This window comes from Rutilus rutilus, assembly GCF_951802725.1.
Source record: "Rutilus rutilus genome assembly, chromosome: 25".
NCBI classification, from domain to species: domain Eukaryota; kingdom Metazoa; phylum Chordata; class Actinopteri; order Cypriniformes; family Leuciscidae; genus Rutilus; species Rutilus rutilus.
Window position 1 is genome coordinate 7,396,849 of NC_140229.1, and position 24,142 is coordinate 7,420,990.

At 38.9% G+C, this 24,142-nt stretch overlaps 1 protein-coding gene across 1 annotated transcript in view; it reads right to left on the reverse strand.

Moving 5' to 3' along the window:
• kirrel3a (kirre like nephrin family adhesion molecule 3a) overlaps nt 1–22,890 on the reverse strand; it is a 130,190-nt gene extending 107,300 nt beyond the window's left edge. The window contains exon 1 of the mRNA XM_084400447.1: nt 22,524–22,890. Within this exon, the coding sequence (XP_084256573.1) occupies nt 22,524–22,569 (46 nt within the window). The 5' untranslated portion in view covers nt 22,570–22,890. The remainder of the gene's footprint in view (nt 1–22,523) is intronic.
• Nucleotides 22,891–24,142: the final 1,252 nt, after the last annotated feature.

Genomic DNA, 24,142 nt, shown 5'->3' on the forward strand with positions numbered 1-24,142 from the left:
CTCGCTTTTTGCTTTTCACTTTCAAGATCATGCATACTCTGTGTATAGTGAGCGGCGGTACTGACCAAACATTTTACAAGACAAAATATTTGTCAAGGACGCTCAGGAACCAAATCCTCCAACATCATCCTGTCAGTCATCTCTCCTTATCTTCACGTGATAAGTGAAATCATGATGTACTGTAATGTAACTGACTACCACATCAAGCCTCATCATGTCCATTTAGGGGCTCCGTAGAGTGCATTATCCATTTTCCATTCCTTTCTAAATTCGGATTTAGGCTTCGGGCACATCCTTAGCATTGATACACAGCTCCTGATATGTTTTTATTACAATTTCTCAATTCAAATCTATTAATTTAATTTGATTCAATTCCGATTCATTTGGGTATGTTTCAGTTATAATGTATTTCAGTTATAGTCAATTTTGCTTACATATGAGAGAAATTCACTTTTCTTTTTTAAATGAACTATTATCTTTAAATTAACTTTTTTAAATACACTATTATCAAATTCATGGGTAACACTTTAATTTGATGGTTCTCTTTAGACATTCTGTTGACTATAAGTAACGCTGCATCTACACTCACCGGCCACTTTATTAGGTACATACTGCAAGAACCGGGTAAGACCCACTTTTGCCTTCAGAACTGCCTTAATTCTTCATGGCATAGATTCGAAAAATATGCTGGAAACATTCCTCAGAGATTTTGGTCCATATTGACACGGCTGCATCATACAGTTTCTGCAGATTGTCTGCTGCACATCCATGATGCAAATCTCCTGCTCCACCACATCCCAAAGCTGTTCTATTGGATTTAGAACTGGTGACCGTGGAGCTCATTTGAGTATAGTGAACTCATTGTCATGTTCAAGAAACCAGTTTGAGATGATTTGAGCGTTGTGATATGGCACATTATCCTGCTGGAAGTAGCCATCAGAAGATGGGCACACTGTGATTATAAAGGGATGGACATGGTCAGGAAGGAACAAGACTCAGGTAGGCTGTGGTGTTTGAATGATGCTTAGTTGGAACTCAGTTGGGGCCCAAAGTATGCCAAGAAAATACCCCTCACACCACTACATCTCCACCATAAGTGTATATGTCAACTAACTCTCATCAGAGCAGTGGTTCTCAAACTTTTTTGGTTGTGCCCCCCTTTAAACCTCATGTTCATTGTAATTAGTATAGCTCTCTGTCACCTGTGACTAATGAAATAGCCCTTAAAGAGGGGCAAATCACGGGACTAATTTCGTGGGCGGCCGACTATGACCCCATAACTGCTTCAGTCGCTGTGAAATAAGAAGCAGATCCCATAAAACTAAAGTGTTCTTTTTGCCTGCCTGAAGTAATGTGAGGTGGTTTGTCTCTGTAATCGGAAATGTGACCTTCTGTGCCCTTCAGCGTTTTTCTCCTTAAAATAACTTGTTGGGTTTTGGATGCCCTGCATTCTCAAAGTGGAAGCATCCAGAGCATCTAGTTACAGAAAAAAAAAAATATTGTATACAGTTAACAAAATTTGTTAACTAGTTAACTAGAATATATTGCATACTGTATGTACTGCAAGTGTAGTATTGTACTGAATACTGTATAGTATTGAATGTCAGTATATTCAGCACTTGCATACTATAAAAATGCAGAAGTCCAAATGCAAAAGCTCAAAAGGTCTTTTGATCTTGATCTCTCAAAGAAAGTTGTATATCTGCAAAATCAAAGTCAATGAGAGATTCATTCTACCTCAGCATCCCGTCTTCGTGTTGGGTCCAGCCTGAGGACTTTGTCCATATTACAGGCAATGTTGTCTCTTGCCAGGTAAAAGAAAAAACCCTCTGGTGTGCTAGATCCAGCCTTGACAACAATCCACAACTTGCTCTTCCTCCTCATCCACCACCTCTTACACATACTCTTCCTCCTCTCCCTCTCAGATTGTTTCCATCCATTGTTGGTATCAACATTCAGTACACCAATGCACCTGGCTTATATTTTGTACAGTTAGTTTGATCATATCATTAGAAACAACTGTGCTGTAGTTGTGTTTAAGTTTTGCTACTTGTTTTTACCATTTGCAACACAAAAGCATCACAGTGCAAAATGTGCTTTAGTGAGTGAGAATGAGTTTAGCAAAAAGACTGCATGAGATTTGCAAATGATGTCTAACTGCTTGAAAAAAATACTTATTCGAAAAATAGATAAAGGCATTTGAGAATTTGGTTCAGAGTATGGGATTAAGTGTTTTAGCAATTGTGAAAGTTGCAACTTAACACTAGTTAAAATTATAATCAAGTACTAAATAAGTAAAAAATTTAAAAGTGTAGTTAAGTGCGTTAAGAAATGTTCATTAAGTTTACTGTTACACTTAAAGCAGCAGTCTGTGATATTGCCTCTTTGTCGCCATCTCTGTTTGAAACCTGAAATTGCAGCTATTTGCGCAGTTATCTTCTTTGCATGGGTTGTGAATTGGCATGGCTCCTCAGCGCGGATTAATCTAATGTTTTGAGGTGTAGCCTATGTGTGGTGATTCCCCAGTTGTCAACGATGATGACACATTATTTATTTTTTATTTGATGATTTTTTGGATTACAAGTTTAATTACATTCTGAGAAGAGGCTACAAACGATCTGCCACCTGCAGCATCCACAAACGCGATATAGCCAACTAGCTGGGACTCCTTCTTTATGTATATTACATGACGTAATGACGCAAAGACGAATGGCGGCAAACTCGTATTTCCCACGGAAACCGACCCGACCACTCAAATTAGAAAACTTACCGTTGTGAATCAAGCTAAGGAGGTAAGTGGCCATTAAAATTCATTACAATTTTATTAACTGCATGTAAAAAAAAAAGATTAAATATACTTTTAAGATTTGTATACTATAAGTGAATATATATTGTATACAATTAAGCACAACAAGTTTTCATCCTTTTAAAAGGTCAAATGAAGTCAATACAAATAAAGCTCAAACGTGTCAAATCAGTATATGTACAAATAGCTTAGAACAAGAGGCCATGTTTTTGTGCACTGAAAGTTGTTGAAAAATAAAAACGGACTATTTTCAACACTTAAAATTCATTTTCCACATAGATGTGACGGCCGCGTTTTGCCAAAACATTCAGAGAATTTCAACCCCCAAAAAAATTAATGGACAGATGATGTAGGACAAGTCAGAGTAAGTGGTGCATGCTTTCATCACATGTAAATGAGAAGATGAAGAGCCTCCTCGAGCAGAACAAACTAGGACAGTCTCAAAATTCATTCAAAGAGGGTCACTTACTTATGCAAGCCGCACTACGATAAAAGCTTCCAAGGGAGGACCAGATGCATCAAAAGATGAGAGAAGATTTGATGTGCGGGGCTCAAGAGGCCAGAGGAACACAGAATGAGATTAACCAGATACAAGGAATAAAAGTTGACGCAAGAAAAGTCTTTCGAGGCACACTTATATTGTGTTATTTATTCGCTTACTCCATTTATTTATTTGTCTGCTGTTTCTTTTTTGTTTACTACAAACAGATAGTTCCTTGCTCACAAGAAAGAAGATGTTTTTCCTAAGCTTTCGAAGACTTTCTGGGTTGCACGTTACCGCAAAGACTTACTGCTATTTGTGCATGTTAATTATTTGAGCTGACAACCCCCGGCAATAAGCCACTGCTAATATTAAAACCAGCTGGTGCTAATTCAAATTCAATTGCAGTTTCGTTCGTGTGCCTACCAAATTTTATGTCTGACCTCCCCTGACCTCCCAGTCAGAAGCTCTGGGCAAGCCATGACATGTGTTGATGGTGGCTCATTTAAGAAATAAAATAATCAAAATATTTCATTGAAAACCAGCAGTGATGCTAATGAAATCTGTCTCATGGGGACGGTAATTGGGAGGTTCTGGAAGGTAGCGGCTGACTGTCCTCGACCAGAAAGCGGCCCCATCAACCAGACTCTGCTCCCACGCCGTCTGTTTACGTATACATTTTTGCTGGAGCCCACTTTATGTAGAAGAGCGAGATATGATCCGTGTGCTTTATTATATCTCTGAGGTACAAATTTCTGCATCTCTTATTCAAGCAACTGCAGGATCCGAATATCCTCCTATTCACAGGAGAGCGAAGCTTCACAACACAGCTCTACATTCTGCCGTCGGGCGAAGCCAGAAGCTGCTTTACAAACAGGCAGCATGTTTAATATTCATCGCTCTTGGGAAGCTCTGGGAAAAGATAAAGTGAAATGTCAAAGGGTAATGAATGCCCAGAACAGGACTACACAGAGGTGTGGTATCTCAGGGAACTTATACCTCAAACTTTATGGAGTCTGACCGTCTGGTTTGGTTAAAATTCAGAAATGCAAGAATGGCCTTAAGTTGATAGATCAATGAAATTTTACACATGAGCCTTGTGAAAGTGGCTGGAACATAGCATGAAGCATTATATAAAATGAATCAGGCCTTTAATTCATCAGCGGTGAGCAGAGATTGAGTATTTCTCACCTTATGCCCTCACAATGTGCTTAAGACGAGTCCCCTGGTCCTGAGCATTTTCTAGCTTAATAGGGTCATTACTGTATGTCAGTGTGCGTCTAAGAAACTAGCACATAGGCAATGCAATGAACAAATTGCTATCAGGTTCATAAGGTGTTCTGGGGTGTCTTGTTTCAAAACCCTGAGAATCAGTTATAGTAACAGTGATGCTTGCCTTAACAAAACACACTATTAACTGGCAAAAACAGAAATACTAAAGTATTCACTTGGAAAGACTAGCAAGCAAGGGTCAGCAGCGGTCAGCATCAGAGCTCATTCCTGTAAGAGAATTTTAACTATATATATTATTGGGTTTTTAAAATAACATTTAAGACCTTTTGAAATGATAGTTGAGACTTTTCTTATACCATTTAAGATATTTAAGACTTTTTATGACCTTAAATTTTATCAAACTAAATGCAAGACTTTTTAAGGACCTGCAGGGGACCCTGGTCATTATTAACTCGCTATCATGTTGGAACACAACGTCTCAGTGTTCTTTTTTCTTTTTTTCTTTGTCCACAATGAAAAAATGATGACAATTTAACCAGGGGTACATCTTTTATAACCATAAGAAATAATGTTCCGCTTACATAAAAGTACCCCCTATCTGGAATGATTTTGCTTCATTAAAACTATAAAACTGTGATTAGAATTTAATTGGATTGCATTTATTAATAAAATGTGCAATATAAATTATTGTTGAAAAAAATGTGCTGTTAGGTCTTTCTCTTTCTCTTCTTAATTACTCATAGAATGTTACAACCTATGAAAGACAAACAAGCTCAGGTGTCTCATTAAATGAAGAAGCTATTTGGTGAGTCTTTATCTCGCACAGTCTCGGTTTTGTTTTGTTTTTTTTGTTGGGAAGTGCATCACTATAAAAATGGCCACTTAAAATAAATGATAATCCTGAATGATAATCAAAATAATATCAGTAAATAACACATTTCTAATTTGATGTTGTTGAAGATGGTAAATATATATTATGCACTCTATAACACTCTAACCCACACTTTTGAATAGTAGTGTATATAACTTATTTTTCATAATACTTTTAGCTGCCAATCAACAAACAAAATTCTGCATCAGAATTATCTATAAACAAATATAAAATATAGAGAACTGAAGCTGTGAAGATGAGAATGAAAAATAGTGCCAGGATCAAATAATTAACACTTATAGCCCATCTGACTTGCGGAGCATCATTTAGTATTTAAAGTGCCCCAGAAGGCTTGACAGTGAGTCACTTCAACAGGGTTTAAACAAGAAACCATAAAGAGACAGAGCAATAAATTAACAAGAAACCTGGAATGCAAAGAGTCTGGCAGCTCAGAACAGCACAAACAAAAAACGGAAACAAAGAACAAAGATGAACTGAAGCATTCTGACCATGGAGGACACTGTTATGTGTATGAATTCCTCTGTGAGTACATGCATACCATGGTTGTAGGACAAAAGGGTTTTGTCTTTATCTGTCCTTGTTACGTACAGCTGGAATCAATACTCCTCTGTTTGTCTTGAATGGTCAATAACAGCAATTCCTTAAGCTTTTCTGCACAGGTTAGAACATTCCTCGGGCGAATGGAGAGACGCGAGAAGAGAAGAGAAGAGAAGAGAAGAGAAGAGAAGAGAAGAGAAGAGAAGAGAAGAGAAGAGAAGAGAAGAGAAGAGAAGAGAAGAGAAGAGAAGAGAAGAGAAGAGAAGAGAAGAGAAGAGGAGAGGAGAGGAGAGGAGAGGAGAGGAGAGGAGAGGAGAGGAGAGGAGAGGAGAGGAGAGGAGAGGAGAGGAGAGGAGAGGATGGAAGGAGATGGAGGGAAGGAGAGATAGCAGAGGAGAGGAGCGGGTGATGGCAGTCACATCAGAAGAGCGTGTGGCAGATTGTGAGGATTTAAGGATTTCAGAGGAAGGATTGCAAGCTGTGCGTGGGGATCTGTGAGGAGACTGAGACCAGATGGTTGTGATTCTGGCACAATTATCCCCCTCTATTGTTACTGATCTCCATCATTCTGTCTCTCCCCGCTCATCTCTGCCTCTGCCAACAGCCCAGAGTCACTTAATAGAAAAATCTTTAAAGTGACTTAAAAAACATTGAACGATGAACTGCACGTGAGGATGTGTGTGTGCATGACCTTTAATCTATAGCAAGAAAGTATGAATGTTTTTCTCATTTACTACGCTACTATTTGCTGCTTAAAAACATATTAAAGGGATAGTTCACCCAAAAATGAAAATTACCCCACGATTTACTCACCCTCAAGCCATCCTATGTGTATATGACTCATACAATCAGAGATATATTTAAAAATGTCCTGGCTCTTCCAAACTTTATTATGGCAGTGAATGGGTGTTGATCCACCCATGATAAAAGTACTCCACACGGCTCTGGCGGGTTAATAAAGGCCTTCTGAAGTGAAGCGATGCGTTTGTGTAAGAAAAATATCCATATTTAAAACTTTACAAACTAAAATAACTAGCTTCCAGCAGACGGCCTATGCAAGTTGACTTAAGTCGAAAGAGTAACACTTGACGATGTATGACGGTTGTAGTAGTAGCGTAAGCTTTGACGCCTCTCACGGTTCAAACAGAGCTGGGCAACAAACTCAAACGCCACATTTCTCTTTAAAAATTCTTGTTTTAGACTTGTAACTGGTGAGCGGTGTTTTGTTTTGCTCTATCCTCTGCGCTTGCGCGTTCGTCGATATGTCATGCTGAGGTCAGGGGTTATTCTTCCACTATAAATCGATGCATACGGCTGTCTGTTGTAGTTGGAAGCTAGCTATTTTAGTAGATAAAGTTTTAAATATGGATATTTCTCTTACACAAACACATCGCTTCGCTTCAGAAGGCCTTTATTAACCCCTCGGAGCCGTGTGGAGTACTTTTATGGTGGATGAATGCATTTTTTTGGGCTTCAAAATATCAACACCCATTCACTGCCATTATAAAGCATGGAAGAGCCAGGACATTTGAATACAACTCATTGTATTAGTCTGAAAGAAGAATGTCATATTCAACTAGTATGGCTTGAGAGTAGAATCATGGGGTAATTTTCATTTTTGGGTGAACTATCCCTTTAAGCATTTAAGCTCCTGTTGTGTTGAAAATCTTGGTACAGCTTTTTTTGTTGCAGGTCAAATATTCCCGCATTGGTTTCCCTGAACTTTGCCAAAAAGATAACCAATATGAAAAAACACTCGGGTCCATTGTTGTTTGAAAGAAAGAAAGGTTTGGAACAATATGAGCGTGAAAAAAATATTCATCAATAAAATTTGCTGTTAGGTCTTTCTCGAGAAAGTTTCTTCTAGTTTACACACAGACTGTTTCCTGTGAAAGACAAACTAGCTCAGGTGTCTCATTAAATGAAGGAGCTATTTGGTGAGTCTTTTTCACGCACAGTATCGATTGTTTGTTTGTTTTTTGGGGGGGGAAGTGCATGACTATAATAATGGCCACTTAAAATTATAATTCTGAAAGATAATCAGAATAATAACATCATAATAACATAATAATACATCAGGTAATAACATAATACATTTCTAATTTGATGTTGTTGATGATGGTACATGTGTGTGATGTGTGTGTGAATATCCACAATGGTTTCCAGTAAAATATGAGAAATTAGGAACTCCTATTGAGTTATAAATGGTTCCTCCATTTGTGTTGGGGTCAATTTGAGCCACATATTTTTATGTACAAAACTAGCTGGACAGACAAAAATAAAAACATTTCTTATTTTTTGGTCATGGCTACTTGTAGTGGCTATTTTGCACACTGAGGTGCAAATACTGTGACTACAGTTAAGTATACATAGAATCTAACATTATTTGTACTTGTAGAGTAAATAGTATTTATCGCTATTTGTACTTGATGTGCAGACTAGTATTTGAGATCCAAAAAACGAATAAATGAAACCATCTTTTTGACTGTGAAACTCAAATAAATGAAGAAACCACAAATTATATTTGAATGATTGATGAGATTTTAATTTTGAGTAAACTATGAATCTTAATTAAATGGGAAAAAGTTCCCATGTATTTCACATTTTAGTTTTTGACCTACAATAAAACTATCACTGAAGAAAACCTGACTCTTTGACGTTTTTTTCAAGAAACTACTTGTTATACATTTCATGGAAATCAATGGGGGTCAATTTGACCTCAAAACAATCTATGTGACCAAAAAAATTTGACAAGTAAAAGTCACAAAAATTCAAGAATACATACATTGTTTATCCAGTGTTTCAAGCTGTTTTAAGAAATAGCACTATAAAACACAAAATAGCAATGTGACATGTTCAAAGTGAAACATTGGGAATTGACTGGATTGCAACATGCAGCGCTTTTATTGGTTAATATTATTTTTCCACACCCACACTGTCTTGATTGCACAAGTCGAAATGTAATTTCACAGATGTAAAAAGTTATTGCATTTCCATAAAGTAATTTGCAACAAACAAGTTGATCTACAGAATAAAGTGCACTGATGAATCATCCGTCAGTAAGACCTGGGACTTTTATTAAAATCTAGATACTGTCAATTTTGATTTCATGTTGACTTACAGAGCTCTCCGCAGAATGATGTAAGCAGGAGCAGGTGGCCAAACACAGACCCTGCTAAACCAGAGAGACATTGAGTTTCCTCTGAAAAGATTTTTTTCAGCATCGACATTTGTTGCTCCTGCAAGAGTCGGTCCTATGGACGGAAACATATCAAGAAATATGCTGAAGCGAAAGGATTCAACGACTAGAACTCCAGACTCCTGTTTCTCTGCGGAGTTCGCACGGCCTCTCGTTACCACCTTTAATGTCATCATCTACTTTTACAGCTCCCATCATCTTGTGTTATTTCTGTTTTTCAGGTAAAGCAGACATCATTTTGGTGTTTTCGTTCAGAGAGTAACCTTCTAGCATCCAGCGCTGCCGTTCCCAAGAGCTTTGATGAAATATCACAATAACACATAACACAGGGGGCAACGGGATTATGGGACATGTAAACAGGCAGTTTTCAGCAGGAGACGTAGTCAATGTAAAAATAGAGCATGACAGCATGAAGGCTTTTTTTTCTCACTCAAATATAAGTTGTGCTCTTTGAAGTGCTCTGGTTTAAAGGAACCTGAGGCAGTTCATTGTAATTATTTAACACTTAGGCCCACCAGAATGTAGCCGGTGATGTATTTTTCATGTTTTCACGACAAATTATGCCGTAGACGTAGGGGATAAAAAAAAAGACACAGAGAGACTCATTTATTTCAGTATCTTTTCTCTCCTTTTGTAACGGCTTAATTAAACATATTTATTCTTCAAAGTCAAAGTAATTATTTGTTTTTGCATATTCTAAATGCAAAGTGTGCTTTGGATTCTTGGTATCTGCCTCTTGTTTGTCTTTTCTCCTTCAATAAGTCACAATGAGAATACTAACAGACTTATCAATAATATCCACATTTTCGGTGCAAATTAAACAAGTCATATTTCCATGTGATACAATGTATGTTAAAAGCGTATTGAGCTAATAAACTGAGAATCATGTCTTCGCCAAATGAAACATTACAAACCGTACAAAATCTCTAGTCCACAAATTCTTATTCAAGATGTTTGTTGGCATGCAGCATCCTGCTTTCACACTTTTGCTGACTCACTTTCACACTCCAGCAATCAAAGCCAAAGTTCAAAACAGCACATGTCCAGTATGTCTGGCGCAGCTATAGAAATGACATGGCTTGTCTCATCCAACTGGGCAGAAAACTGAGCCCAAGAGGAAAGGCGAGAGCTTTTGAGTGTTTCAGGGAAGCATGTGCCAAGAAAACTGCGAGTCCTTCTGAAGGCCAAAACCTTCCTGTCTACACCTGATCTGTAAAGATTGCTCATATGTGTAATGGAAAATGTCTCAACTTATTTCAGAATACAAAATACAGAATGTTCCAGCTCTAAAATCTGATTTGATGAGCCGCGTTCAAAGCCGTTGAATTAATTACATCTGTGTTTGCTACCATACCATTAAAAGCACTCAAACACATGGCCCTGAGTATCTTATTGCTTTAAAAAACTCAAATGACAATCATAAAAAAAAAAAGACAAAGTTTGTTCATTTATAGTTTAACGCCATGCCAGCAACCTCGGCTATATGCATGGTGAGAAAGATTAAAAAAGGTTTTTTAATTTAGTCTTATAGAAAACTCAAAAGCTAGATCTGGTCTTCTTATTTCATTAAATATCTTTTCATAAGAGTCAACTGAAAAATAACGAATTCTAACAGAGTTCAAACTATCACACTCCATTAAAATATGCTTCAGTAATTATGGATTCTGGCGTGAGAAGCATAAAGGAGGATCTTCACCTGTTAACAGAAACATACCAGTTAATCTGGAGTGCTATATTCGACAGCGTGTATTGGTAATATGATCCCAGCGATTTTCAAAATGGACACGCTAAGACAAAGTGCCTTATAACGATCATTATAACAAGCCCAACATATGTATTTCCTTATAAGTCAGAAACTGTCAAGAATTACAAGAAGAGAACTGTAAATGCAAAAAGACTTAAGGCAATCCTGTGTCATAAAGCACTGAAGTAAAGTCAACTGCTGGGGTTTGCCCTGTAGCATTAAGAGCTCTGGGGAAATCTCAGAGCAATGACAGCTCAACAATCCCCTACTCTCTCATCTTACAGGGTTCATTTACAGGCACAATGTTACTCCGATTATACTTAATGAAACAGAAAAGAAAGGTTGTGTAAATTCCATAAACTATATATTTTTATTGATGAAAGATTATAAAATAATGATTAGTTAAAGATAAAATGCAGATTTTCCTATATTTTTAAGTTTTTGAATTAGTTATCACCAATTTGTTATGCATGCAAGCACACTCGATGATGCTGTAAAGTCAACATGAAGTCAAATAAAATGAGAAACCCAAAGTAAGCCCAAAGATTTCCATACATTTGCATTAAGAATATCCACATTTACTGTGGATTACGGATTTTTGTGGAGGAAATAAAGTCATTTCAGTAGGTATCTACACGATCTGGGATCGATTTCGCGTAAGAGCGAAAGTTTTCTCAACGAGGTTCACGTTGGTCTTCTAATGGTCACCCGTCTTCAAATGATGCGAATTCACATGTTAGAGTTGACTGCAGCGAAATTCGCATGAGCTTATGTTTCTGGTCTCCCGCATTCGCATGCATACGAATGGAAGTCAATGGAACGAAACGTGTAGTGTGACTTTCTAAAGCTCTCAAAGCCATTGCCTAGTGGTTTAAATCTGGGTCGCAACATTTTCCCCATTACCCTTCCACTCTCTACTACTGAATCAATAAAATTGCAGAAAAATACAATTGAAAAGAAAACCAAGCCTTCAATCCAACCCTCCTATCTCAGAAGACAAGTTGGGAGTGTGTAGGTGTTTGTGTGTGTAAGAAAAATTGAGTGGCTAATGACCACCCTGCCCTTTGATTCAGCAATGAATTATCTCTGGTCAGCGAGAGGGAGGCGTTCAGGGCAGATGGGTTAAAGAAAGAGCAGCAGCACCTTCAGTACGGAGTCAATGCTTCGTCCCTGCGCTCCTCTTCAAACTGCCAAACACACTGCGAATCAATGTGCAGCACGGTCCCGTAAGGACAGATTAAGGAAGCATGAAATACAGGGGAAGGAGTAATGCAGAGAGCGCGAGACCTGTCTGCGTCTTAGAGAGGGAGATATTTTCTAATAATCAAGTACTGGAAGCCCTGAATGACGTGATTCTCAAAGACATTTGTCTGTCAGTGATTTCAAAGGAAGCATATGTCTGAATCTTTCTGTCATGTCAAATTGCTTCACATTTAAATGTCTTGACAGGTCTCTGATTCCTCGGGGGGCAAGCAAGACTATCTGCTGAGAGTCTAGGCATAGTCCAGTGGCCAAAAGGCCGAGTGTGTGGCCGAGTTTGACATCCTGAGCTTTAACTATATGTTTTTCTGAAATATTTTTTCCATTGTAATGCACATTTTTCCCAGTCAACAACATGCTTTTTACTCGCATCAGCTCTCTTAGCCACAGGAGATGTTTTCCCTTCAGCTTGACCTGTGACAACTGACAAGCTAAATTAAATGTTGTCTCCACTCTTTTTCTCACCTATGCCAACATTCTTTTTCTTTCACGCCCCTAAAAGCCAGGAGTAAGTGTGTGAGCATGCACTCACGGGTCCCTGGTGTCCTCTTGCTAACTATCTAGCATTAAAGACCCATCACAGCGTTGTGTCATATCTCCTTGTTTGCCCTCTGCAGGAGCTGTAACTATCACTGGTCTCTGTCTCTTGGACCCTCTGGACACTAGCGGTATTAAAACGACAGAGATCTTCTGAGGGATCCTGGGTTTGTCCTACTTGCATCACAGGCAAATGGAGGAAACCTTACTATGGTTCAAAACAACCTTGCCATGGGCTCAAGTCCCATGCATCTGCCTCAGAGACGGAGCTGTGACCTTCTCATTTTAGTCCTGGACACTTTTTTATGTTTTTAAAAAAGGAACCAATGAAAACCCCAATAGGAAAGAAAATTTACAAAGGAGATCTTTTTAATAGTAACTGTTTCTCCTAGTTTGAAATGAGAGCCAATATACATACATTTACTTAAAGTAATAGTTAACTCAAAACATTTACCTACCTTCATGTAATTCAATGGGTAACAAAAGACTATATTTTGAAATATGTTTAGAACAAGACAGTGAGTAAATGATGACCGAATTTTCATTTTTGGCTGAACTATCCCTTTAAGGGCCAGATTTACTAAACAGGTCAAATTAGCATGAGAGCGCTATCCTGAGATCTAGACTCTTTAGACCCCAGACATGCTTCCTCTAGAGTTTCAGAAGAGATGCCAACATGGTTAAAAACTCCTGAAATATACCAAAATCTGTAAAAATATACAAGAAAGAAAGGTTATATTTTAAAAACTGAAATATTTCTCTCCATTTTTTTTCCCAAGACCAAATTATATAAACTATGCTATTTATAGCTCTATATACAGTCAGCAAAGACACTCCACCCACCTACAAAAAAAAAAAAAAAAAAATCAAATAAATCCCGTCACTATAGCTACAGTAAAAAAACATCAGATTTGCCTATTTTTTTGGAACTTCAAATAAAGCAAACAAATAAAATCCAGAAACAAAAATATTCTAAAAGACAATGTAGCAACATGAGATAAATAGACACAAATTTATTTATAATATCATAAGTGCCTTTCATCACTGTACACTGTAGAATATTTTAATGAACAGCAAATTGCATTCTGCACTAGTTGGGTCTTGGCTACAGATTACATTTAACAGTGTTGTTATACTATTAGTGTTTTTAAAGATTACCTTTAAGTGAGCACTAGATGATGGCAAAGGGAAATAAAAATAGATGGAATTGAGAATTAACAACTAAATATCTACACACCATCTAAAATTTCAGAATGATAATGATATGTCATGCATCCCTAATTCAATATTAAACAGTTGATTAATTAAAAATTAGATTTCACATTAACTATAATTTTCACATGAACAGTAATTTCAATGGGACTACTGAAGAAAGTAAAATGATAAAAAAATGTATTCGGTCGATCTATTTTTGCAGCTACTGTAAGTGTCTTTTACTTGAAGGAAGCTTAAAGTTCTGCAAGTTACAATAGGTTTTCATAGTACAATGAAGGAAAAATTTCATATCATAGAAATCTCATGATATGACCCCAAGAAGCATAACTGATCAAGTCTCCTGAGCTATGAAAGAGCAGCATCTGAAAAATGAAAACTTCCACTGATCCTAACAGGATGCTCAAACCCCTTTAAGACTCCTTAGTATCTTAAAATAATTATTTTTATGAAAATGGAGCAAAATAACAAGTGAAAGAAGACGAGAGGTGGTGTAAATCTTAATTTCCTCGGCAAGGAATGTGTTTCTGTTTTTCTCAGCTCAATATGACACCAGGAGTGGCGGCAGATATATGATAATGTCTTCACGGAGAGAAGATGCATGAAATGAAAGTACAAAGCTGTGAACGATATTCTAATGCACTCTTGGGGTTTTATTTGTTGTTCTGAATGTTTTCACACCTTTAGTCCCATTTATAGGAAATGCACACATATGGAATTCCATCAGTCTTGTCTCCCTCTTTCCCCGTCTGCAGTCGTCTTTACCTTCCAGATGATAATTTGCACCAGAGTCCCATTAGGGATGTTTGAACACAGCAGTCGGTCTTTGCTATTTACCAAACCTGCTTCCATCATCTAACGCACAGCAGAGGCAAGAGTTGGACCATTAGCACAAGGACGGGGAACCCCAAGGCCCAGAAACGGGACCACATGCCTAGTACAACCACACAGCTCAGCAATACGCACCATATAGCCGACCAACAAATGTATTCTGAGAGAGCACATTTATGGCCTGCAAGCTGTAGGGGTTCAGGAGAGTGCAGTGGCAAGTTAAAACACCCTCCTCAAAAGTGTCCTGGCCAGAAACAGCTTCCGATTAGCCAGAGTGTGTCTGTGCAAAAAAATGCTTCAAAGCCAAAGATGATTTACCTTGGCTCCCAACCTTCGCACTGATGCATGTCCCTGAAAAGGAGCTTTGCGGATGTTCCTAAAAACTGCTAGGGCTGTAGAAATGACAATAAATGAAAAAAAAACATCTACAGATATATAGAGCATTGCCTCTGATTTAGAAAGTGGTAAGTTCTGTAAGGCCACCTACATTAGTCATATCCTCTGGAACCTTGATCTTTAATAAGTCTAGAATGTCACTTCATTCAGTACGCTTAGAGAATTAGACGGCATTCATGTGAGACCTCTGACGGAGTACCTATTAATTATGTATTCATGCTTTATCAGTGCCCATGGGGGGAACCTGGCTCCCTAGTTTTATTTTCTAACATGTTTATTTGTGCAAAAGCACTTAAGTTGTTTGAAAATGGCCCTCTTTTGTTCTCCTCTATAATAAATTCATACCTTAAATGGAAGATAAACAACCACATACAGTCGGGGCTCATGATAGTGAATTCAGGGTAATGTATCATTTCATGCAGATTTTCTGCCGAGACCCTCCGAGATGCACAATAATTCATGGCGAAGTGCATTTTATTATTTTTTCTTTTTTGGGGGGGAAATCATTGATGCAAGTATAAACATTTAAAGTTACAACATATTCCACTCCTAGTCCTTTGGAGAAATATCTTCAGTAGAGGAGTTAGAGAAGGTTTTAGCAGCCCAAAGGGAAATATTTCGGCAGCATGACAATACAAGCAGCATTCTGCAGTATATGAACCTCTGAAGAAATATATATTTTTTCCATTTAGCAGAGGTCAGCTGGACTCTGTGTCTGTCAATAAATATCGATGTTTCAAAATTACAGCGGCACTCTTCGGTTCTCCGGCATCTTTGTTGTTTCTACCGAATAACTATCAATAAATGTAAAGTTGAGTTATTGTTAATGTTCTCACCGGAAAAAAATAACAGTTATCAAAATGCTGAAGAAACCTTTTGTCTCACAAAAGAATCAAGCTCTGTCTGTCAAAGTTGAAGCGTGCCTGTCGACTCCTTTTCAACCTCGTTTCATCTTTCTCCAGCAATCTAAAAAAAAGCGGCTTTCAAACAGAAAAAGGAGCTTTCAGTCCTGAAAAGCTGTCAGGCAAGAACACATAGTTGCACCTTTAGTTCAGTCTCACCTGCTTTGCTGAACCTCAAGCGATGTCATTCGACAGAAGCATCATTTTCAAAGCGCACTTAAGAAGACTGGGTTCAGCCTAAAAAATAGCATGCTCTCCAGGTCTGTCTGCGTGCTATCTGATCTGACTTCATGGCTTTTATAAGATTACTGCCGAGCCGTTCTTCATTATAGACCATTATCAGTATTGATAAGGTGAAAATAAAGTGCACTTAGCTCACAGATTTTCTGTTTATCGGCCCATTCTCGGCTCAAACCGCAGAGGACTGACAGGATCTTAACAGAATCTAGCTTTGGCTTCGGTGTCGTGCATTGCTTCATTCGTTTGCCGGACGTATCTGATATTAAAAGAAGATGGTTTTGAGTTTTTTGGCTCACTCAAAGCAGGAGGAGTCAATTCACTCAAGCTGCACCATTTAGCTTTGGTCTGCTGCCAAGCAGGCGTGCCGGACGGATACGTCTGCGCTTCATGTGTGATTTTCTGCGGATGTTTCAGAGCTGCTGATTGAATCAGAGTTCTCCTTTATTAAATCATAGCACCACAGCAATTGATGCAGCCATTCAAAACTAGCTCTTCTTAATGTACAGATGGCTTCGTTTACTGTGCTGAAAAAGGCAGGGCTGTACTGCGCTCAGCAGAAGTTGCTCGGTTGTTCTGAGGTAGTCTAGGGGTTTAGACGTGAGTCAAAGACAAACACTGAATCTCAGACAACTTTTTTCGTTTTTTTGCATGAGGGAATGATTCAATTTCGAGATAAAATTATGAATAAAAGTACAGTCTCACAGGCTTTGCCAGATGCATCTTTATCTGGCTTGATTTCGCAAGATATAGCACTAGGGAACTACTCTGCTGAAACATCTAAGGTTTATACAAGACTTAAACAAACGACTACATTTACTTCAAAATGATCTATAGAAAAACTTGAGCGAGTTATTTTAAGAGCTGCCACAAGGCTTCTTCGTTTCAGACTAGCAGGAAATAACTCATCATTAAAACATTTTGCATGCTTTACTGAGACCTGACCGTTGCAGACATCACCGAACACAAGATAAGGAGGCTTCGCCAGCCACTCGAGTCTCCAGAGAGTAAACTTGGGTGTTAGGCCTCTTTCAAAAAGAACATTATTAGAGGTTCTTTATAGGAAATGCTTTAAGGCTTTAAGATCTGCCTAGAACGAAGAGAAACAACACAGAGACGCATGCTGAGAACAATTATTATAAGCTCCCGTGGCGACTACTTGCAATTCCCATCAAAAGATGCCATCAAAGCATTTGGTTTACTAGCACAAAATAATGAAGAAGTATTAACCGCGCCTCACGGGGTTCAGATCACACAACCCTCCCGATAGAAAGAAGCCTTCCTCTGCGGCAAAGCAGAATTTTGTTTTGAAATTGGTCACTCTGAAACACACCGTCAGCCTCTTGTCAGAAATGTGACCACAAAGCAATCCGGGGATTTGGAAGGTGAAGTTACAACGGCAGCTGTTAAGAATGCATTGTTACCACAGAAGAACATACACAAAATGATCTGAAGGTAAGAGGACAGTAACCCCGCCCTCAACCGCTGTTGTGTAGTCAGAGGATTGATTTGCATTTAAATAAGCCAGGCTTATGCTTGTATTGTGGCACTCATCCGTGCTACGGTAAACAGGCTTGCTATGTAATGCCACCAGACTCCAGACCTGTCAATCCAGGTGTGCGATTGTCCGCGGCACAAACTTCCTGCAGACCCAGAAACCCTTATCAGATCAAGTGTTTCACATCCAGCAACATAAATCTGTGCAAAATTTACCAGGCGTGCTTAAAGTCTATCTCTCAAAGTCTGTCAGGACTACAACCAAACAACTGCTATGCGACGCAAATATGTGGCAGCGTCACATTGATTCATAGCTGCAATATAGTGCGAGAATAAAATGATGCTGATGTTTTTTTAAACTACCCCCTTCAGCAAATTAGAGAGTGAAATAAATGATCAAATGATTGATTGTGCAGACTGAGGAAAAATAAGCTAATATACACACACAGACGAACAGCCACCCACATACAGAGCAGGGACCCTCACACAAACACAGAGGATTGCTGATATAGAATACAAACATGTCAAGAAATGACTTTGTTATTACCTGCTTAGATCCCATTAGGCCTGTCAATGCTTCAGTGTGGGTGAGGAGAAAGAAACTTTGATCAAAAGTGTTAAGTGACATTTCAGAAAATCTGACAGCCTTCAAGCTTTAATGTGATCTAATTAACCCGGAGACAAGTAGAGCAGCACTTCTGCACTGGTAACCGTCAGGTTAAGAGATGTACCATGTACGTGAGCTACAACCACTGATGAAATGTAAAAGTCTTATTTTCTTGGCCCCGTAACAAATAGCCTTTCCTGACAGCCAGGTTTTTTCTTTTGTTTTACGAGTATTGTCCATGCATCCCGGTCGGTATCTGTGGAAATGCCCTAGGAATGATGGCGAGCCAGCAAAAATAACATAAAGCTCTTTCTATCTCTGCCGTCTCTCTGAGTTGTGATTTTCTCTTCACTTATTTATGGGCTAATCCGTCTCTGTCCGACTCAAATCAAATTGCATAAAAAACAAATAGAGGAGAGAGCAGATGGAGGCTGACCCCCATCCACACGGGCCGAGCCGAAGTCGGGAACGCACTCCGCCTCATTCCCAGGCTGACCCGGCCCGAGTCGAGACATCACACTCAAACGGACAGCAAGAGGGATGAGACCAGCTGGGAGAAAATTGGTGTTTACCTGGGTGCTTCACAGAGCAGATTACACTTAAATACCACATTGCCGGATGAAGCTTAAATGCGGATTTGAGGCAATGGAGGGTTCAGAGATGTGTAAAATAAAAGAAACAGGTGGGAGAAAATTTAAGCTTCTACAAACAGGAAAAAATATAGCCTACAGCCCTGCATCTGTAATGCCTGGACAAGCTGTCCTTGAAAGCACAAACGAACACCATGATACCTCTCAGAACCTTCGATATGAGCAGAATAAATACAAGGCCCACAGAGATGATCTTATCATTCCTTCTATGTTCAAGGCTCAAAAATAAGGACTGCCTGGCCTGGGATCAGCGTGAAAGCCGCTCAGGACAGTTGATAGGATCAACACTGGCCAAAACGGTCCAGTGCTGCGTAGTCATGCAAATTTATAATTTGCTCATTGCTTTTAAATCTTACCAGTGTAAAAAATCTAATCATTTAAAATCATTTATGGAAGACAAGAAGGCACGAAAAAGAACTCAATTTGGCACTCGCGCACTCTGAGACGGTTTTAGACTGTGCGAGTGAGTTCTCTTTTGCGTCTTATTACGGTTCAATGAATAAATAAACACACACTTATGTCAAGATGAACCTGGGATAAAATCAGATGTCTGACAGCAGCCTAATATACTTGCTGCTATCTTTGTTTTTAATGTTAATCACACAACAAAGAAAAAGAGAAAGCCACTCACTCACTTGGCTGAATCAGTGAAGACTATGCAGTGTTATTTTACATCTGATAACTTGTTTCTTACCTCAACACTTGCCTGGAAAACTGTTTATTTCATTCTTCTATTGTACCATTGGTCTATTGTATTTATTTGTGCTGTTGCTTATCATATGTTTATTTGTTCTATTTATTAATGATTTGTGAAATTTCTGTAATATCTACTATTTTGATTTCGTAACAGTCTTATTTATTAGAAAACAAGGATACACATGTCAAAAACTATGAAAACAAGAACTGTTTTTGTGCAGAAAATCTGAACCACTGACCCGACGGTCAGGCCAGTGTAAAACAAATCCTAGTGTTAAGTCAGTTATGTCCATTTAACCAAGGGAAAAAGAGCACTGACTAAACAGAAGCGCTCAGTTTCCAGCATTATCGAAGTGCCACAGCTGTAAAAATGTAGCCTACATAATACAACCCAAGCCGCTTACAGATAAAAGGCCAAGGTGGCTTGTCAAACAACAGCCGAGATGCCCCCACAGTCCATGTTTTATGAAAGACAAGCTCTGATTACAATATAATTGTTAGCAAGCGTTGACAGCATCTTGTATAACAGCATGTGGGCTGCACAAAACCATGCAGCGCTACACTGCCCCCATGGCTGCAAGCCACTGCTGACAATGCTGATGGTGTTTATGACACTTAAAGAGGAAACATGATGCCTTCTGCAGCAATCGGGAAGTTGTGGAGTGCGGTGGGCGGGATCTGGGAAATTCAATATTTGCTCAGTTCAACATGCCGCGACTATTAAAACGTGTGACAGAGCAAAAGTAAAACAAAACAAAATATTTAAGAGATGCACTTGTTTCGCTGACCTCTCTCGAGTCTCTTTGAGTGGGTCCGCCCGAGGGTCCCTTTCACACGGTCTTTGGCTGCCCCTTGTTCGGTGAGAGCTATAAGTGGTGTCTGGGCCAAGCATGAATGAGATTGTCCCCATCGCTGCGGGGGAAGGATCTGCTGCTCCCCCTCACTGCCGGGGAGGCAGCGGGGCTGCAGAGCAGATAAAGGGATCAGATGAAGGGTGTCAGATCGCATCGACTTTTCTTCTCCTTCTGTTTCCCTAGCCACAGCACCACGATTCAACTGTCAAGAGATGCTAAATAAACCCGGCGTTCATTTGTAACACAAGAGTTGGCCATGGTTAACAAAGCGTCCCCGGGGACTGGTACAAACACAAGGCTCACCTGATAGCATCTCTGCTCGCCAACGGAACAGTTTTTCTGACGGCAAGTATAAATAACTGTTACTCAGATTAATCTCTCGCATAGCTGGTTGGAAGAAGGTGATCATTAATTTTATGTATAGTTTTTGTAAACTGTTCATGAAACGTTTCTGTTTGCAGCTGAGCTGCTATAAGGGAACACAAACTTGAAGCATGGATAAGAGCAGGAGGGGGCCTGCAGTATATCATCAGTGTGTAAACTCAAAGTTCTGCGCCATTGAAGTGCAACACCGTGTGCATATGGCGTAAACACAACTCTGCAGCAGAAAGCCTGTCAGTGTTTCCTCTCAGGTCATAAAAAAAAAAAATTCAGAGTGATGGCAAAGCACTCCCTCTCAAGACTCACACGAGGGAGGTAAAAAAAAAAAAGAAAGGAAAAAAAAGAAACAGCCCTGTGAGGCTTAACATCTCGGCACACAGACTCATAAAAAGCAGTAATAAACCCAAAAGCCTCTTGAGATTTGATGTTCATTCGCTCAAGTGTGCATGTGGGAGCCATACCGGAGGCTTTATTGCTGGTTTCAGATTCAAATGGGGAGTTTGGCCCATGCTGGACTTTAAATGTGAGCGTTCAGGGATTCATCTTCGGGTTATTTCAAGCTCACACAATCAAATAACACAGAATCTCAGATGAGGGTTGAAGGGTGCAGAAGTCACCGCACTTTAAATGAAAACGAGTTTTAGGCTGTGATCTCTGCTGTTATATCTACTTCAAAAGTTGAAATCACCAAGGAAGATGGACAAATAGTTAACAATGGATCCTAACCTCAACAAAAACACTCAAACTTCTACACAAACACTAGGCCTATATCTTGTATTTTTAGGTGCAAAATATGATATAATATTCAAATATAATATTTAGGTGCGAAATATAGGCTACAGTTAATTTTAGGGAGGGGATAAATTCAGAATTTTGACTTAAAAATTAAACAATTAAGTTACAGTTTTTAAGAAAAGTTATTTTGATAATAATTACATCACTATTATTTTGTCAGTGAAAAACGATCCGGCAGTCTATGGTGAGCTGCTCAGCCAAAAGCCATTTTTGTTCACGAACATTTATGTGTCACCATGTGAAAATATGAGCTGTAAACTTATCAAATTTAAAAATCGTGTGAAAACGTATCTTCGCAGAAAGTGTACGTTCTTTGAAGACCCCGACTTTTTGTTCTGACTCCCTCTGGACGGGTGCAACTCTCAATTAGGGAGGTCCCCCCAAACTTCGCACACTGGTAATTTAAGGCAGGGGTACTGATCATTTTCATTTCTAAAGCAAGTTATAATGATCGCTACACACGAAATCTGAAAAAAAGTTGCAAAGTGAAGACTACACCGATAAGAGCAACGATTGCGATTGCCATATTCGTAACACAAACGATGCGCGCAAACATGGTCAGTACAAACCTAAATCAAGAGACGGGAACTGCTAACCACCACAAACAAATAGGCTACCTCAAAAATCCTACAAGACAGGTCGAATTTCAAATCATTAGAAGATTTTACAAGAACGAAATCCGGTAATTATGTAGGCAGCGCACTTTTCGCTGCGTATAAAGTAGCTGACAGGTGAATATGATGCGTAGAATATCTGTAAAAACTCCGTTCACTTACCGAACCCGAGCAGCCCGCAGATCAGCAGAAGCATCCAGGAGCGCATCGCTGGAGTCGATGAGGATCTCTTCAGTAATGTGATGGTTACCGAGGCAATGATGCGCGCTCACTGCAGTCCTTCAAAGTTAGGAGCGCTGATTTTTTACAAAAGGTCGGTCTACTCTTTGTGGAGGATCTTTCTTGCTTCTTTCTACGCTCTTTCTTTTGTATTGAACTGATGTAAGTGTTAAATGCAGCCTACACACACTGTTCTCGGTCGCTGTGTCTCAACCCCGATGTGCGTTCTCTCACTCTGCCGCTCAGAGCACATCAGTGCCCGGCTCACTCCCAGTTAGCTCCAACTCTCTCACTCTCTCCATCACTCAGTGGCGGATGAGGCAGCCTTAGAGAAGAGTGCACTGAACGGCTTCGCTCCTCCTTCCCCCGTCTCCTCCTCCCAGCTCCTTTAGCAGAGAGTCTGACACAAGCAAGCAGCACACAGTATGAATTAACGAATTAAATTATCGCTGTTCTCAGTTTGGGAAAAGAGAGCTGGATGGTTTTAGAACAACGTCGTCAAAACGCCGCACCAAACTGAAGCATGTTCTGAGGTAGAAATTTTCGTTTTGGGCCAATTTGGGTTTCAATGACTTTCTTACCACAGAGCTATGGAGTGTTCAGGGACTAGACATTAAAACATAGTATTAAAACAAACCTACTAACTGCAAAATAATTTTAACTAACGAAACAGAGATATTCGCCTTCACGACCGTTATGATTTTAAATTGTCCTCGTGAGACCTGCTGACGTGCTGAGTTGTAAAAAGGAGGGAAAACCTAACTTCAAAATAGAGTTGGGTGAAAAATAACTTTAAGTAGGCTACCCCAAATTACAGTGATTTCCAGAATAAAAGATTTATGCTGCACTTTCACACAATACAGGTTTTTCGTGTAGCTATCCATATAGGCTACTACAAAACATTCAGATTGTTACATTACTTGCCTGTTATTGCGGTTACATGTTTCCTACCACATTTACCATTGTGATGACCCAAACCATAGCATGCAGATGGAAGGGAAAAAACTGTGAAGAACATGTTCAAAAATACAATGATTTTCCATTAAAAATGTTAAAAGTGAATCTTTAAAAAAAATAAAAAAATATGTTGTTACATGATCTTTCTTACCATATTAACCATTGTGACAGTTCAACCCTTATGAAAAATAAGTTTATTCAAGTTCTATTAGTATAGGCCTACTTCTTTTAAACTAAAAATAAGATAGTATACTTTCAGTCTACATTTTATATACTTCTCAAAAATATAATTTATGTACTTCTCAGAAATATACTTAAAATTACACTTAAGCGTAGGCTACTTGACTTATACTGAGAGAAAAGCCCAAGTATATTTGGCCTGTACTTGTACTCAATCTTTTGATTGAAAATAAACATATTGATTAGAATATTGATATAAAACAGATATGTTTCTAACTCTGCGTATCTGATTTTTTGTGTAGGCTAGTCCACTGGTAGTGTATAGGAATTTACTCTAATTCTACTTTTCCCCACCATTGACTGAATTTTCCAGCTATCCATGTTTTCACTGTTATACGGTAGGGGGTGCTATGACACATCTTCTA